The sequence below is a fragment of the Protopterus annectens genome, chromosome 9.part0 (genome assembly GCF_019279795.1).
Source record: "Protopterus annectens isolate FY-2018-M chromosome 9.part0, PAN1.0, whole genome shotgun sequence".
Lineage (NCBI taxonomy): Eukaryota > Metazoa > Chordata > Ceratodontiformes > Protopteridae > Protopterus > Protopterus annectens.
The window spans coordinates 879,420,810-879,439,064 of record NC_056743.1 but is presented as its reverse complement, the minus strand read 5'-3'; the positions used below and the strand labels follow the sequence as shown (position 1 = coordinate 879,439,064).

Here is an 18,255-nt window from a genome sequence, read left to right as displayed (position 1 = left end):
TTCCTGAAGGTCTTTGGTGCTCAGCCCTCCGCCTCCTGGGTATCTTCACCCTTCGACGAGCTTCTGGATTTGGTCTGTCGAAGGGTGTGGGAGACCCCTGACTCTGTGGAACCAGTCCCTAGGAGACCCAATAAATTTTTGTCTGCTCCTCCTGGTAAGGAATTTCTGTCCAAGGGAGTCCCTGTAGATGCCATGGTGGTGGCAGCGGCCACTCAGAAGGAATTAGCCGAGACTTCTTCCACCATCCATCCTCGTAACAAGGAGTGTAGGACCATGGACCGGTATGGGAAGCGTACCCTTTCTTCAGCGACCTTTACCTTATGGTCACTGAATTATTTATCTCACTTTACACGGCTCCAGAGTGATCTCCTCAAGGAGCTTGGAGATACTCTCACGGGTAACGTTTCTGAGGCAGTGACCCAGACGGTTAACGCTCAGATGTCTACCCTCAATTCCATCGTTAACTCCTCCATGAGGCTGATCTCATATGAAGCCGATGAAGCGAGTAGGGCAGCGAGTTCAGGAGTTGCTCTTAGGAGACAGGCCTGGATGCGCCTTTGTCATTTCGCTGAGGCCTTCAAGTCTTCATTCACCGATGCCCCTTTCGATGGTTCCTCTTTGTTCGGAACCAAGATGAAAGACACTCTGCTGTAGGAGTCCATTTTTCCCTTCCCTCTAGGCCTTATCCCAAGGCCCAGAGGGGTGGCAAAATGTGGATCAAGAAATCACGGAGGTTTTTTCCTGGTGCACAAGGTGAGCCCCCCTCCAGAGGCAAAGGAGGGGGTGGTTATTCTGGGAGATGCCGCCCTAGAGGCAGAGGAGGCCCCCCGCAACTCGGGAGACCGCGATTCCTTTTGTGGTTCTCCCTACCGCCGCTCCTGATGGGAGGCCCGACTGTGCATTTCTGGAGCCAGTCGGGGGTTGAATCTCGTTATACCCAGAGGCCTGGCAACACATCACCCAGGACCAATGGGTTCTACGAATAATTTCTGGAGGATAAGTCATTCCCTTCTCATCAGATCCCCCTCCAGTCAAAAAAATCCCAGATGTTCCACCCAGTCAAAGTGATTACACAGCTTCAGAATTTTCAAAGCTGCTAGAAAAAGGAGACATCCAACATGTCCCCTCAGACCAGATCGGATTAGGGACTTACTCAAGATTCTTTTTGGTGCCGAAAAGGACAGGAGACCTGAGACCCATATTAGATCTCAGCCAATTGAACAACCACGTGCAAAAGTCCAAGTTCCGAATGGTCACATTGCAGTCTATTCTCCCATTGTTGGGAAAAGAAGTGTGGATGTGCTCCATTGACCTCAAGGATGCTTACTACCACATCAAGGTGGACAGGGCATCCAGAAGTCACCTACGCTTCCGGCTGGGGGCCAGTCGTTTTCAGTTTTGAGCCCTGCCCTTTGGTCTCACCACAGCCCCCAGGGTGTTTACCAAATGCATGGCAGTGGTGACTGCTCACTTGAGACGTCAGGGATTCCAAGTGTTTCCATATCTGGACGACTGGCTCCTAACTGCCACCACCAGGCATCTACTAATTCAGACCAGGAACGCTACTTTAAACCTATGTCAACAGCTGGGCATCACATTGAACTGGGAAAAATCTGCCTTGTTGCCCTCACAGCATGTCACTTTTATAGGCGCAGAACTAGACACCACCCTCATGTGGGCATTTCTACCACAGGAAAGAATCAGAGTCCTACAACAACAAGTTCATGCCTTGCTTCCCCTGAGAAGAGCAAAGGCAAGATGGGTCTTCCAACTATTAGGGGCAATGGCTGTGACGATTATGTTAGTCCCTCTGGCAAGGTTACATATGAGACTCCTTCAGTGGCTACTTTTTGCCCAGTGGTCTCTCCAACGTCTTCCACTTTCTTACCCTATTCTACTCACGGACAGGTGCAAACAGGATCTCAGTTGGTGGCTTCGCACCGACAACCTGAATGCAGGAAAGCCCTTTGTTCCTGCATCCCCGATTGCCATGGTGACCACGGATGCCTTCCAGTTGGGGTGGGTGGGGCATTATCTAGGCAGGACAGTCCAAGGCACGTGGCAAGAGCACGAGATGCATCTGCATATTAATGTCCTGGAGATGAGAGCTGTATTACTAGCGTTGCAAGCACTTCAGAGCTTTCTTCCTCTCGGGACTATTTCAATCCACTCAAACAATATGTCAGTGGTGTGGTATCTGAACAAGCAGGGAGGAACCAAGTCCTATCCCCTTGCAGAGAGGCCATGCGAGTGTGGCAGTGGGCAGTGTCTTCCCAATGTTTTCTGGTGGCAACGCACATTCCGGGGAAGTCCAATGTGATCGCAGACAGGCTAAGCAGAGCTATTCTGATGCCTTACGAGTGGTCCCTGAACTGTCAAGTTGCGGAACAGATCTTCCGCAGGTGGGGTCAGCCTTGCTGCGACCTCTTTGCCAGCCCCCTCAATGCCAAATGCAGCAGCTGCTTCACGTTGATCCCCCCTCAGGGGGAGTCACCCAGGGATGCTCTAGTCCACGATTGGCCCTCCGGTCTACTATATGCCTTACCTCCGGTTCCCTTGCTGTCAAAGGTTATTCAGAAAGTGCAAGCCTTGGGAAGCAGAATGATTCTGATTGCTCCACACTGCCCTCGTCATATTTGGTTCCCCTTTCTCCATCTCTATCTCATGGACGCTCCTTGGATTCTGGACCCACAACCAGACTTACTGACACATGTCAGGCAGCTCCATCCCTCTCCCTCTCTTAGGACCCTCCGGTTGACAGCCTGGCTACTCCACTTCTGTCATTAGTTAGGCTTCATCATTTTTCACCAGAGGTGGTTCATATTTTATCTTCCTCTTATAAGCCCTCCACCAGGAAGATTTACTACAGTAAATGGAAGAGGTTTTCAATCTGGGCTCATACCCAAAAGATTGACCCTTACACGGCTCCAGTTTTGTCTGTACTGGAGTTCTTGTCGATGCTCTTTAACCAGGGTTCTGTGGCCGCAACCATTAAAGTCCAATTGGCGGCAAGTTCTACCTTTCATGTCGCAAACGAACGTAGTCTGATGGCTCATAGACTGTGAAAGGCTTTTCTGAAGGGCACTCTGTTACTTTGTCCTCCGGTATCGGAATCTGTCATGCCTTGGGATTTAAACTTTGTTCTACAGGCTCTTACTTCATCCCCCTTTGAGCCTACAGCCACTTGTGATTTAAAATTCTTAACTTGGAAGACTGTCTTTTTAGTAGCCATCACGTCAGCCAGACACATTTCAGAGCTTCAAGCCTTATCAATCAAACCCCCTTATTTGATTTTTCATAAGGACAGGGTTTCTCTCAGACCCAACCCTTCCTTTCTTCCCAGAGTGGCGTCAATCAGTAACCTTAATAAATCTATTGAGTTGCCAGTGTTTTTTCCCCAGTTCTCAAACAAGGCAGAATTTAAATTTCATCTGTTGGATGTACACAGACAATTACGTTTTTATTTTCACAGAACCAAAGACCTCAGAAAATCTGATCAGTTGTTTGTTTCCTTTTCGGAAAACAGAATTGGGTCTCCTGTCTCCAAAGTCACTCTGTCCAGGTGGCTCTCCAGTTGCATTTCTTTCATTTATTCCTCAGGGGGTAAAGATTTACCGTTCCCGGTGAAGGCTCACTCTACTCGGTCTGTATCTACATCTACAGCCTATCAGGCCAGATTGTCTGTGGATGATATTTGTGCTGCGGCTACTTGGGCATCTCCTCACACCTTTGTTACTCATTACAAGTTAGATGTGGTATCTAGGGGCAGGTCTTCCTTTGGTTCCACAGTGCTCAGGAGTATTTTCCACTGAGCCTCCCAGGATTTAGGTGCTGGGGACACTGTCCCACGGGTAAGAGTGTAGGCGAGATTGGACTACATAACATCAAGAAGTTATGTACTCACCATAACGTTCTATGTATGTAGTCCATCTCTCCTCACATTCTTACTTACCCCCACTCCTTCCTCCGTCCAGGAGGATCTGGAGGTTAGGTCTGGTTTCAGAGCTCTCTTCATTCTTAGTTTGTTCTTCCTTTCCTTGGGTGTTATGCATGGAGAATGAGTGCTGTTGTTCGCAGAAAACTAGATCTGGGGATATAAAGCAGTGCAGCATGGGATACCATCTTAGCCCAGCCAATAGAAAGACTTTGAGCTAGAAAAGTTTTGGCCAAGTCAGAGCCGACATTCAACTCTGAACCCACGGGTAAGAATGTGAGGCGAGATGGACTACATACATCGAACGTTATGGTGAGTACATAACTTCTTGTTTTCCAGGCCTAGAGCTGGATTTGCTTCTACTCTCTTGCAGGGCCTTGTGGCTTCAGCATAATCGTGTTTCTAGTATCCTACTCTTTTGCTTTGAGAATATGCAATGTCAGCAATCACCTGGAGCAGGAATAGAACCCACAGCCAGCAAAGACAAGTGTGCTACGCGTTAAGGCACTACATAGAGCACTCAACAAATCCATTTGGTTCAAAAAATGAAGTTGAAGTAATAAATTGACGCTATACTGTGCTAGAATGCTAGAGATGTTACAGAAAAGAGCGTGCAGGGCCCTAGGACTAGAGGTTAGATGGAAATAACTAAAGTGGACTACCTTAAAACTCCTGTGTAACGCATACATTAGTCCTGCATACGTTTTTAATGTCAGCACTGAGTAAAAAAGTAGTTTTCCAAATGTAAGAAAGGATTTAGATTTAGTACACATTTGCTGGAACGACTGTAAAGTTAAACACTTGTAGAAGGGAGTTATGGCTGTATATAACTCTGGGTACTTGACATTTCTACTGCTGCAGATCTGATGCTTATTTATATTTGTTTGTGACTGCCTCTTGACTTGAATTATGATTGAAAAGAGTCTTTCGACCAGTCAACCTACCTGGTTATTAGTTATAAGTAAGTAAATAAAATGGAATAATGTAGCCTGAGTGAACAATGTAGAGCAGAAACATTCTTGTTTAAATTAGAAGTAGAACAGCTGTGTGGAATCCCAAAAATGTCATTGGTGTTGCCCATAGCTAGAAATGCACTAGTAAGACATTAGGAGGAAATCACCAAGCCTTAACAGTAGTAAATAGGTAGATATTTATGTTTAGCAATTCAGGTTGAAATAAATGGTAAGAAAGAGTAATTAAAAAGAGACTTGCATAGATTGAAAAGAGATTGCATCTGGGGGAAAGACTGAACATATGAGTAGATTTGCAGTAGGAAGCAGTTAAGCCATCTAGAAATCAAAACCTTGGTGACAAAAGAGAACTTGTGAAAATGAATGTGTAAGACACAAATTGAATGTAATGTAAAAACTGTAAGAATGCAACACAACAAGTAATGATATGATTTCTTAAAAGTATTCCCCAAACCAGTAAATGTTACATCCATTAAATGTACAAAAAAAAGGCAAAACCAACTACTGAATTATCACTGTAGAGACAGCAACGGTGTCTCTGCTATGCTTAAACAGTGCAAGTGAAACTCGGCCCAAACAAGGATAAAATTGATTTATTTTAATCAAACACCAAGCGTAAATAAAAAACGGTTAAGCGCTTTCACCTGTAAGATACAGACTTCATCAGAACACTGAATCATACAGCTAATTACTTTTTTAATTTAAGGTTTTTTAAATTGCCAATGGGGGTGAATTTAAATCATGAAACCAGGACTGAATTTAATGACTTGTTTAATAGTTTTGGTATTAGCTATATGAAGTTGATAATTAAGAAAAATGATGAGAGATTAAGCTGCATGGTTAGTGAGATTGATAAATTAAATAACGATATTGTGACAGATCTATTGTTCCCCCAATGGAAAGAATTGTATGAAAAGCAGTATAAATTAGCGGACACAAGAGCTAGTAAGATTTTTGAAAGAAAACATAGGAAAATCCGACGTGATATTGAACAATATCATGATAATAGAGCTTATTTATGGAAACAGGAACGTGTAGATTCATATAGATCAGATATGAATGATAATAGGGTTAGTTATAGGGGGGCGGTATTATACACCGGTACGGAAGGTGAATTATCAACAAAGGGACAAGCACAACAGATGGTAGACACTAGTTTTTGTCATATAAATTCAAGATATTCACAGGACGATGTTTTAGACTTTAGTGGTAGGGACAACAGCTTAAGTATGTTCAATAAGCCAGATGTAGAACATGTTGTAGTAGAACACAATGATATAAAAATATTCAATTATACTACCTTGAATATAAAGGAAGAACATTTTTCACTTTTTCAAAAAGGTATGAAGTATATACCTACAGCAAAATTCCATCTGGTGGATGTTCTAACTGATATTAAATTATATTGTCGTAGATTAACTCTAGCCTTCACTTTCCAAAATGATAATAATGTTATATTACCCAATCAACTTAGGAAAAAAAGCACATATATACCTGTTGCACAAAAAAAAATGTATTAAATTATGAGGAGCTCACATGCCGAGATATCTATGAATATAATTAGTCAATGAAGATATGTGACTATATAGACAATTTAAATGTTAACGAGAGGAAATGCCTGGTAGAATTAATAAAGAATAAAGACATTAGGGTAATGAAGCCCGATATGGGGGCTGGTATAGTTCTATATAATACCATTGATTATATTAATAAAGTGCAAAGTATTTTAATGGATACAGGTAATTATATTATATCACATAATGAAATTAATATAGGGTACCGTAAAATTGACTTAGCCCTGGATGAATATTTAACAGATAACAGGATTACGTTGGATATATATAATTTTCTTAAGGTGGAGTTCCAAGTATTAGCCACAATAGTGGGTATCCCTAAAATACATAAGGATATTAATAACCCCCCGTTTAGACCAATTATATCAGGCAGTAGATCAAAGACATTTAATATAGGGGTAGCCATTGATCGATGGGTTAAGCATGTATATGTAAATGCGCCACATTTAGTTAAAGACTCATGGATGTTTTTGTCTCATTTAACCACTAGTAGATGGAAGAGGAACTTGACATATATAACCATTGATGTCATCGATTTGTTCTCCTGTATACCGAGACAGTCTGAGAAGGTATTCAAACCTTAGTTGGGACCGTATCAATTTAATTACAGACATGATAGGTTTGGTACTGGAGCATAATTATATTTATTTTGAGGGCGAATATTACAAACAGACGAAGGGGGTCACCATGGGCGCCTCTTGTGCCCCCATATTCGCCAGTTTTGTTATGCTTGAATGGGAAAACCAGTACCATTTTACTAGTAGTTATTACCAACATGTCGTATACTATACCAGACTTTTGGACGACATGTTTGTGTTATGGGATGGACCTACAGAGCTTATTAATGAGTTCTTAGAATATCTTAACAACACTAGTAATTTTTTGAGGTTCACTCATAATATTAACACAGAAGGTATTGTCTATCTTGACACCTTTGTTAGACGTACTGATACTGGTTTTCAGTCGGAAATATTTAGAAAGGAAACGTTTTCTAATGGATACCTTGATTATACTAGCAACCATCCCAGACATATTTTAAGAAATATCTATAAAGGTCATTGTATACGGGTAGCAAGAATGACTTCCAATTACGATTTAATGGTTAAAGAGATTAATACTATAAGGGCTATGTTTGTCAATAGAGGCTATCCCATACTATTATTGGATGATGTATCGGCTTATGTTATTAAAGAATGGGGTAAAAAATATCTCCCTATCTTAGGCATTGGTTCTGAGAAAATATTTAAAATAAAACAATAAGGAGCAAAATGATTTCAATAGAGTATGTGTATTAACATATTCTCCTTATGTGAATTGTGTGAGAAATATTATGGAAAAGCATTGGAATATGTTAGCAATAGATGAAGAAGCTAGGAGGGTAGTTGGTATAAAACCATGCTTTGTATATAAAATGGGTATGAATATAAAGAATTTATTGAATATTATGACACATGAAAAAAATGGATTGGATATCCACACAAAAAATGTGGATTCTGTAAACAGTGTTTTGTAATTAATGAAGCAGTAGGATGTAGCTTGAACAATGTCAATAATACTTATGTGAAGTTCAAAAAGGGAAATTGTAATAGCAGGAATATTGTTTATTTGGCCAAGTGTACAGTATGTACAGCTTTCTATATAGGAAAAACAGAAAGACAGTTTAGAAAGCATATTTATGAACATTTATACAAAATCAAGGTTAAAGATACTAAAAATGCTTTGTTTAGACATATTAGTAAGAATGGAGAAGCACATACATTTAAATTTGCTATAATTGATTATGTTAATGTATCACCGCGGGGTGGTAATTATAAAGCCTACCTCGGTAGGAAAGAAAGTGAATGGCAAATGTTAACAAATGCTACAAAATATCCTGGTATTAATGATTACATTTCCATCAAACCCCTTTTACAGCTTTTATAGCTTGGGTAAAATAATTTTTTTTTAATAGTAATTGCAATTTTGTGCTTATATAAGAAGTTTTTAATATGATTTTAATTTTTTTTAACATAAGGTACTACTGAGTTATGTATTAGCTTGTAATAGCAATTTGTGGTATTTTATGTAGTGGCACTTTAAATTTGGTTATTTGGTATTACGCTTGTATCAAGTGGCGCCAAAAAGTTTTTTAAAAAGTAATTAGCTGTATCATTCAATGTTCTGATGAAGTCTGTATCTTCCAGATGAAAGCACTTAACCGTTTTTTTATTTACGCTTGGTGTTTGATTAAAATAAATCAGTTTTTATCCTTGTTCGGGCCAAGTCACTTGTACTGTTTAAGCATAGCAGAAACACTGTTGCTGTCTCTACAGTGATAATCCATTAAATGTAGTTAGAATCTTTGTATATATGTGGTAGGTCAGATACGTTCGACTTCAGTTAAGGTGGTATATTGAAAAAGATAAAAAAGAAAGCCATCAGAAAAGGTGTAAGTGTAATGTGTACATAGTAAAAGGTGTAAGATGACCAAACTGTACAGAGTGGCAGACAGTGTAGAGGAGTTAGACATGAATTGCACCCTTTAGACCTTTTGCCTGTTTGCACATACTGGGAATTTTAGCAGTTTGTAAATGCCCACCAAATCCAAGGTCACCAGTAATTATATAAGTTTCTGGTAAGTGGGCCTTTCCAAGTTGCAAAATTAAAAAAAGAAGAAGAAAAAAAGTTAAATGCCTGTGATAAAAACCCATGCAGTGCAGTGGGATAAACTAGGCGCTATGTCTCAAAAAGGATCATAAAGCAGTATCCACCTAGCTGGTAAAACTTTGCCCAGTGTTAAGCATTATGGAAATGTCCCATTGTAACGCAGTAAAAGTGTTGCAGTCAACTAGTCTGTGGTAAAAGTGTGGATAGAGAGTAGATTGAAACACTTTAGCAAACTGTGACTCCATTGTCCAGCAAGACTATGTTTTTGATGCTTCATAGGATGTTATTTATTGAGGCCTAAAGATTTCTTTAACCTTGCAAGCAGCGGTGGGGGAAGAGCTCTTGCTGTATATTGGAGAGCACAGCACTATAAGGTTGCATTGCGGACCACAACAATTTATCAGTGTTCATTTATTTATCTGTGTGTGTTTGCTTACCAGTGCTGTTATTGACTTCACCATTTTCAGGTACAACCTGGATGACACAATTACAGTTCATATATCATTAATAAGCAGATTAATAGAAAAAAATACAGTTGTTAGTAGATTAAATCACAGCTTGTAAAAACATGTTGTAAATTAATGGCATAAAAATAGAGCAGGAGATACTGCATAAAAGCTTGATATTGATAATTAAATCCAAAAGTATAGTAACATTTTAAGATTTAAATTCTATAAAAAAAATGTATAGTTAGGTAAGAAAGATGGAGGTGTGTGGTGGAGAAATAAGTGTGCCATGTAATGTGGCTCCCTTGATTGTAAGAGCACTGTGCTTCATTGAGTTAGCATTACTTTTGTTCAGTTCTGAATTTGGGTAGTAGGGGACTTCTTTTAGGTGGCTAGGTAGTGATTCCAAAGAGTGGCGGCTGTAGTGAAGAAGGAATGCTTGGTTCTGTGAGCAGCCTCTCAGGTTACAGGAGAATGTTGTTTCTTTGAATTTAGTGGCTGATGGGGAGTACAAGTTGTGATCTGAATAAGATATCACATTTTTGAATTATGGAGAGACAGTTTGCTTTGGATAGAGTGAGACAGTGGTGTTCCCAGGGAGAGGAATTAGTGATGGAGGCAGATGTTGTTGGAGATGTTTTATAGACAGTCAATGGCCTTTTTTTTTTTTTTGGTAGCTGAAACAATGATAGGATGACCATGTTGAAGTTGGAGTTCCGCATACAAAAATTCACCAAGATTGGTTTGCTGCATTAACTGATAAAACTTTCGGGTCTTCTCCCATTTAGCTTGGGAAGTATAAAATAATGTCAAAGACTTTCTTACCCGCTCGGAAATTTTTATCCAGATATTTCAGAGAAACTGATTTGGTGAATCATGTTTCCAAGCTGTGTTTTGATCATTTGTAGGGGTGCCGTAATATTATGTTTATCCTACGTTGCTGTAGTCTTGGAGTCGGTACATTTGTTTGGCAGTACTTAGGGTTACCCCCTCCCACTGGCACCTTGCAAGCATGGCAGATTTCAGTCTGACTGGTGTAGCATTTTTTCGTTACTCACATGCCACAGTATATTTTGTCAAGTACTGTTGTTATATAATGAATAAAGAGGACCAGTGGAGTGAATGCTCAACGGAACAACAAACTCAAAGATAAACAGTTAAAAACAAACACCGCTGAGCAAAACAATGGAGGATTGCAGTCTCATTTTTAAATCAAGTAACTTCTAAATCCAATAGCCAATGATGTAAATAAATAATCAGGCGAGGTAGTAGTAGTAAAAAGTTATTAATAAAAGAGGTGAGAGGTGAGCGCTTTTACTTCTTCTTTCAGACCTATACAACAAACTGTACTGTAAAAAAGCCAAAAAAAAAAAAAAAAATCGGCCCAAAATCCTGTCCATTATTTAAAATTAAAATGCTCAAAAAAAAAATATCAAAAAAAAAAATATAATACAAAATCAAAATCTTAAAACAAAAAAAAACAAACAAATCATTCACAAAGCCATTCATATTAATAAATAAATCATAAATCATAAATATGTCAAAAGTATTTTGGGAACATAACAGTCAAAACATATATCAAAGCATTATCATAAAGGTTATGCATATAGAGGTTCAAAAAAACCAAAAAAAAAAAAAAACTAAAAACTCTTCATAGCTTCTTAACATCTTTTTGATTTCTGCCCTTCTTGATTTCAGCAAAGGTCCTTGGGGAACCCTTCCATTGACCCTAAACTTAATAATGCAATGGAACAATAATCCCTGTCCAATCCTGTAATCTGTATAATTGTTAATGTCCTATGTCCTGTCCCTCTATGTCCTTCCCCTGAACTTAAAATCCTGACCTTGCCTTGACCTTTAGTGTGTTATTGTTTGGATAGTGCATGTGTGTGTGCTCTCCTTGTGTGGTATTGCCTTGTGTCCTCAGTGTCCTATTGGTCTTGCCCTATTGGTCTCTGGACAGACTGGCCTACATAGTAGGGCTGCAGCAAAATACCCAACCATATGGATATCGGAAGACAGGGGGTCGGTTTATATATATGAAAAATTGCATTTGTTTTGATGTGGTCATGTAGGGTAACAAAGCAGGTGGGTGTGGATCATTGTGGACCCTTGGGTAGCAGAGCAAACTCTTTAAGTTCTTTTTATTCGAAAACTTAATCTAGGTCGAAGTACCTGTAAGGCTCTTAATAGTTGGGTCAAATGATAAAAAATGCTTTAGAGTGCTAAGGTCTCCTAATTCACTTGCCAGATGGCTGTCTAGGGTGTATATCTAGACACATCATTTGATTGTCCTTCACTATGTTCTTGTATACATAGCCAGGATGTGCTGCACGATGCAGCAGTGCATTCCTATAGCAGGTCTTGCGATAAACACGATAAACGGTTAACTATCCCACAGGGTAATTCAACAACAACATCTAAAAAAAAAGGATAAAACTTCAGAAAGGTGACAGACATGTTGATCTGTGTAAAAAAACTGACTTGTATTGTATTGTAGAGCCACACCACACAGAGGAGAGATCATCTAGACAGCCATCTGGCAGCATTAGGAGATAGCTACAGAGCATTGAGGAGAGGAACGTGGCTATGACCTAGATATCTCCAGAGGGGGCGGGGCATTGCAGATCTGAAGGAGAACAGACAGAAAACCATATTTCCTGGTGCTGTTGTCTGTAATATGAAGCTGGAGAGGCCAGTGATGGCTTGATAGCCAAGAGAAATTGGTTCAATATGGACAATGGGTGCATTTTACCATTTTTACACAGGGGGATGTAGGTACACTCTTAAAGATATTTCTAAGCATTGGGCATTTTTTTACTATTTGACCTAAACTATTAAGAGAGCCTTACAGGTACTAAAAGAGAGAAAAAGTTTGGAAAAAAACCTTTTTTGCCAAGTGTTCACTACCCACAAGGGTCCACAATCCACCCACATCGACAAAATGCAATTTTTGTTCATATATAGAAACGACCCTGTCTCGATCGACATCCATATGGTTCGGCATTTACACTACATCAGGGAGGGTATGTCAATTGTGTCCAGAGATAGTTTACCTGCAGTCTTGCACTGTCCATATGTAGGCAAGACAGACAAGGACAGACAGGGAGGAGATTAGGGATGTGATAGGAGCACGTATACCACACAATACATGGCACTACACATAACACACCTCACAATCCAAACAAACACATGACAAAGGTCAAGAGCAGGATCTTGGAACAGATCTCAAGGACATACAGGAGAGGGACATAACAATTTATACAGAGACCAGGGAACCCATTGGATTTATTAGTTAGAGGCAGATATCCCCCCAGGTCTCAATGGAAGGGTTCCCCCCTTTACCTTTGCTCAAAAGGTTATTGTCCAAAAGATGTTAAAGATGTTAAGAGGCTTTTTTTTTACTTGTTTTGCTCAGCGGTGTTTGTTTTTAACTGTTTAAGTACTGTTGTTAGTTATGACCAGTAAGCTGTACAGTGTCTGTCTCAGCCCCTTACATGACATTTACGGTTTTGAGTAAAGTCTGGACAGCAGGGTTTGATGTGACCTCCTGGTACCACAGGCATACTTGAAAAACTAGAGGTCATTGATGGGATGCAGAGTGAAAGTACTTCTTATGAAAATGTCACAAAACATTATTCCAAAGTAAAGATTTTATATGAATGCAATAGCCTTTCTGAGGAGTCATAGGTGCAATGGCTGCAACAGGATTTAGACTGAGTAGAACAGGCCAAATAGATTTAAAGGTTGGAGTTGCCGAAGACTTCTGGGGTTTTTGTTAGTCAGGAAAGTATACAGCTTATCAGCATATTCTGAGACATTAGGTGGGCTTTGTGGTGCACTTTCTTTTGCTGCCTGCTTCTGTCGGCTTCTTCTGGGTCTGGACACATCTGATGGTTTCATGAGAATCACTGCGTTCCTTGATGGTTTGCTTGCATGAAATTAATTGTGCAAGATGGAGGCAGGATATTAAATTCTAGGTTATGTGGGCAGTGAAGTTGAATTGTTAGAGCAAGAGTTGCTGAGTCATTGAAAGTGGAGCATTAAATATTTTAAAATGAAAACAGCAGCTAAAGTATAATAAAAGTAACCTTTAGTTAAAATAGTGCGATTCCCAAATGAGTCACATTGTCAGTAGCCTTTAGTTAAAATAGTGCGATTCCCAAATGAGTCACATTGTCAGTAGCCTTTAGTTAAAATAGTGCGATTCCCAAATGAGTCACATTGTCAGTAGCCTTTAGTTAAAATAGTGCGATTCCCAAATGAGTCACATTGTCAGTAGCCTTTAGTTAAAATAGTGCGATTCCCAAATGAGTCACATTGTCAGTAGCCTTTAGTTAAAATAGTGCGATTCCCAAATGAGTTACATTGTTCTTATAAGCTAATACTGCAATATTTCTCCTTTCTTTTTAGCCCAAGTGGTACCATTCTTTCCTCTCTCGAGCAAGTGAGTGCTTATCTCCTGGCAGATGGAACCTGTAAGTGTGGCCTGGAATGTCCACTCATCGTACACAAGGTAGGATACTTTTGCAGAAATTCCTCACAGATTGCAACATAGTGAAGGAGGGCCCTGCTTGTTTCCATTTTATTATAGCAAAGTACTTTCCATTGATGTAATTGTGGTGCATTTCATAATACAGAAGATAAAGTATTGCATTTCTAAAATATTTGGCACTGTAGTAATGCACTGAGGTACTAATTTCTTACCAAAGAAAAACATTTTGTATCTGTATTATTTAGGTATTACATGATGTTCTCCATTGCTTGGGCCTAGCGCTAAGGTGAACTGCTGCATCTGCACATTTCTCTGCATCTGATCATTTAAGTTCAAAAAATGAAATTGAATGTGTAAAAGCCAGTGGAATGACACTGTTTGAAATTGAACATTTAATTTTCAGTAGTCATTGTATAGCACAATTATTTCATGTTATACCTTTCAGAGCTCATCTATTATTTGTGCAGCGTAGGAGAGCCTTTATCACAGATGTCATGAATTTCCTTGCATCTTTTAACTCTGAATTTTTGTCTGCATTTTCTGTCCATAAATGCAGAGGCAAAAGTAAGGAGTAAAAACTGACAATGTCAGAAAGAATGATTTAGTCTTGAAGTGTTTAAGAACCCTTCTGTACCCATATGTGCCAGAAGCGATGTACATGTGCAGTGGTAACACTAAGACCAGGTATTTCACTGATTACCTCTTTTGTGCACTTTCAAGAATCATCTGTTTAAATTTGTCATGGGCAACAATCCCACACAGACAGTGGTACCATAGCATTATCAGACGCACTCCACAAATACTACATACTACTACAAATGTTGATGAAATTCTCTGGGATTCCACCTCAGAGGTGGCAGACATTTTGATAGTGTAACAAATGTTGACAAATTCACGTAAAATTTCATTGCAACTGCTCACAGTTCAGTGGAATAGCTGTTGCTGAAGTGGTGCCCTGACATACTTCAACCTTGCTTATTCGGTAGCATCAAACAGTAGGTCAACAAAGCAGTGTCTGACAGGTTATGTTTCATAATATTACCCTAAGAGTGCTTTCACTAGTAAAACAGATCTTGAACCTTAGTGCCCATATAAATGAGGCCAAATATACTTGTGGTCTTAAGGATTTTTCAAATGGCATTATTAGACAATAATTTCTTAATTTTATAATATTGTTTACTACAGCAGTGGTTATAAAACCTTACATCATCCCACTTGAATATTGTGGGGTGAAATTAATTTTTAGCACCGTTTCCAGAGAGGGTCTGTTTGAATGCCCATGTTCGTATGTCTAGGCTGTAAAAAGTGGTTCCCAAAAGGATCATCTATGGGATAATAAAACCGTGGGAATGCAAGAACGGTAAGGCACTAGATGGAATTGTCATCTGTGGTAGGTTCACATGGAAGAGCAGCATACTAGTCATTCAAGCTTATAGCTCCTCAGGTTTCCAAAAGTAGGTTGTCTACTTGGGCTGCTAGCTGCAAAGTTTCAGTTTGTATTCTTGGATCCTGGAAAAGTGGATCAGAAAGTGGATAAGACTGCCCTTTATCCTCTAAAGGGAAACATGGCATACCTGCCGTGGTGACTAACTCCTGCTGGAATAAACAGTCTAAAGATAAGTATTTGATGTGGCAGACATTGAGAGGGACTGGGGTCATGGTGGATTAACTCCAGTGGTAAAGGAATAGTTAGACATGTAGGCAAAAAACCTTCTCATCTAAATTATGATGGCTTCAGATGGCTGCTGTTCTTCTCCTCAAGTGCAGTCTCTCCAAGGAACCAACTCACCATGCACAGCTCATGAAAGATCACTGTTTCAATAGGAATTCAGTGCCTTTGTGGTCTGTAAGTGTGTGCAAAAGCTGTGATTCATTTCTTTAGGGAGATTTCTCCCTTCTTCAACTTTGTGTGACCACAGACTTACAGTAGAAAGTCGATTATACGATTGTTGATCATCAGAAACTTCAGTTATCCGAACCAGCCTTCCAAAGTTTTCGGGTAGGAAAAAATCATAGTCTGAATATGTAAACATTATACGTATTTGCTCGAGTGCATTTTTTGAGCTTGTAGCCAGCTCGTGTGTGAAAAATAGTCTTTATTGTCCACTGGAATCGCTGAATGGTTGAAAATTGTATTCCTGTGTGCAGAAAAAAAAAAAAACAATTTTAGAATTTTTTTTTATCCAGTTCAATTATATGTTTTACTATCCGAATAGTTTGATTGTCCGAACTACCCTAGATCCCAATTAGTTCAGATAATTCAGATTATCGACTCTGTACTGTAGTATGTCTAAGTTCTGGAGGTTGTAGGGGGCTTGACCCCATACAAAAATTGAGGCTTTTTTTATTTTGTGTTGTCAGATCAGTTTTTGGAGGATCGTGTTCAGAAAGTTGCTTTTTTGGGGAGTTGCCACTTAACTCCGAGGATGTATGTTGGCTGCTTTAGACTCACTGTCCAGCTATCCCTGCTTTTCTCTCTACTGTGCTGAGGCTGGATGGATTTAAAGTGTAATAGGAAACAAATTGGCTAAATAATATATCTGTACAAAAAGTGTTAAAAAAATAAGTTCACAAGTTGCTACTTCCCAGCAGTGAGGTATCTTCATTCTGTTCAGTTCATAGCAGCATATAGCAGAAATTAAGGCACCCTATCTATAAATAACCCATTTATTAATTTTTTTTTTTTACATTTCTTCTTCTCGGTGGTACCGCAATCTCTGTATTCGTATATGTAGGTATTGGGGTTGCAGGGTGTAGCCTTTCCCCATTAGGAAGTACAGTACGGAGTTTACCCCATGCAAACACTGTTTTAATGTTTTGCAGTGACTGTCAAAGTTCCATTTGTGTTGAATCAGTTTTATTTATTTATTTTGTTCGTTTTGGAACTCACATTATGAAGTCTTGAACTTCCAGTAGGAAACCATTATTTTCACCAATCTCAAGTTGAGATTTGAGTAACATTTTCTTTAGCTAAGGCTGTACTGGCTGTATTTACACTTAGCTACATTAGTTCAGATTTCATATCACTCTGCTTAAGTTCTGTTTATTACATAGTTAGCAGTTGTAGCATTGAAGCAGTGTACTATCTTGGAGATTTTTTTTTTGTACACAAGAAAAGCTTGCCATGTTGAATTCACTTCTTCATTTCCTTCTTGTACTATATTATGTGCAGACAGCCTCAAAAAGCTAGTAGCAAGTAGACTTTCATGACTTATTTTCTGCACCAGGGGAAAGACGCCTCCTTGATTGTTGATAGCAGTACCTATACTTGTTTAATTTAAGGTTTATTGCATATAAGTAGCATCATAACAGTAAATTCAAGTGCCCAGGCACTACCAAAAAAGCAGGTTTAGATTCAGGCGCTGGCTACATTGAGAAGAATAATGGTGCCATAACTGCAGTGACACGGGTTTAATTAGTATTCCCAGGGTTGGTAGAAGTGAGCAGCTTATTGTGGGCTTTTTAGAGGGGTGCAGGATATAGTTTTGGGGGATATAGCTCCTAGCAGAAACCAGTAGCTCAGGTATCTCAGTAGGCAATCACGGGCATGCAGGGGTGACAAAAGCAGGATGACCGTGTTTGGAAGCACATGGTAGTGCATATAGCAATGTAAGTAATGGCTGTTGCATGTCAAGACTTACCCCTGTGAAGGGAAGGCAGTTTTAGGTGCAAGAGAAAAATCCTTTAGCATATGTGTATGAAGGACACACAGCATCTTACTGTCCCATGAAGTAGGTTGGGGGAAGCAAAGGGGTGTACTTGTAGGATGAGGATAGATGGCTTTGTTGAGAAAAGACTGCAAAACAGATGAAAAATATGCAGGTTAGATTGCCTTTTTATCAAGTATTGATATCGGGGTGTAGGCAACAAGAAAGGAATTTGGGGGGAGCCTAATTGAAAGACCAGCACTAGTAGAGTTTTTAGTAGAATCTATAACATAAGCTACTGTTAAAAAAGGGGATAATTAGTAGGGCACATAAAACATTGCATGATAACTATAGGAATCAATCAGAGGAGGCTAGAAAGGATTAGGAAGCAAGTAATTCACAAAGAAACAATGAGGGTTATATGTATGGCTCCTGAAGATGCAACAAAGTTTCGAAGATTTCAGATCTTTGCTTGGAAATGTTTGCATAGGTATTTTTATATCCCAAGCATACTCCAAAGAATTCTTCCTTCGGTAGATTTC

General features: G+C 39.4%; 1 protein-coding gene across 1 annotated transcript in view; it reads left to right on the top strand.

Moving 5' to 3' along the window:
* The window catches only part of MBD6 (methyl-CpG binding domain protein 6), a 613,628-nt gene that overhangs the window by 317,528 nt on the left and 277,845 nt on the right, over positions 1 to 18,255 (top strand). The window contains exon 4 of the mRNA XM_044083610.1: positions 13,985 to 14,087. Within this exon, the coding sequence (XP_043939545.1) occupies positions 13,985 to 14,087 (103 nt within the window). The remainder of the gene's footprint in view (positions 1 to 13,984; positions 14,088 to 18,255) is intronic.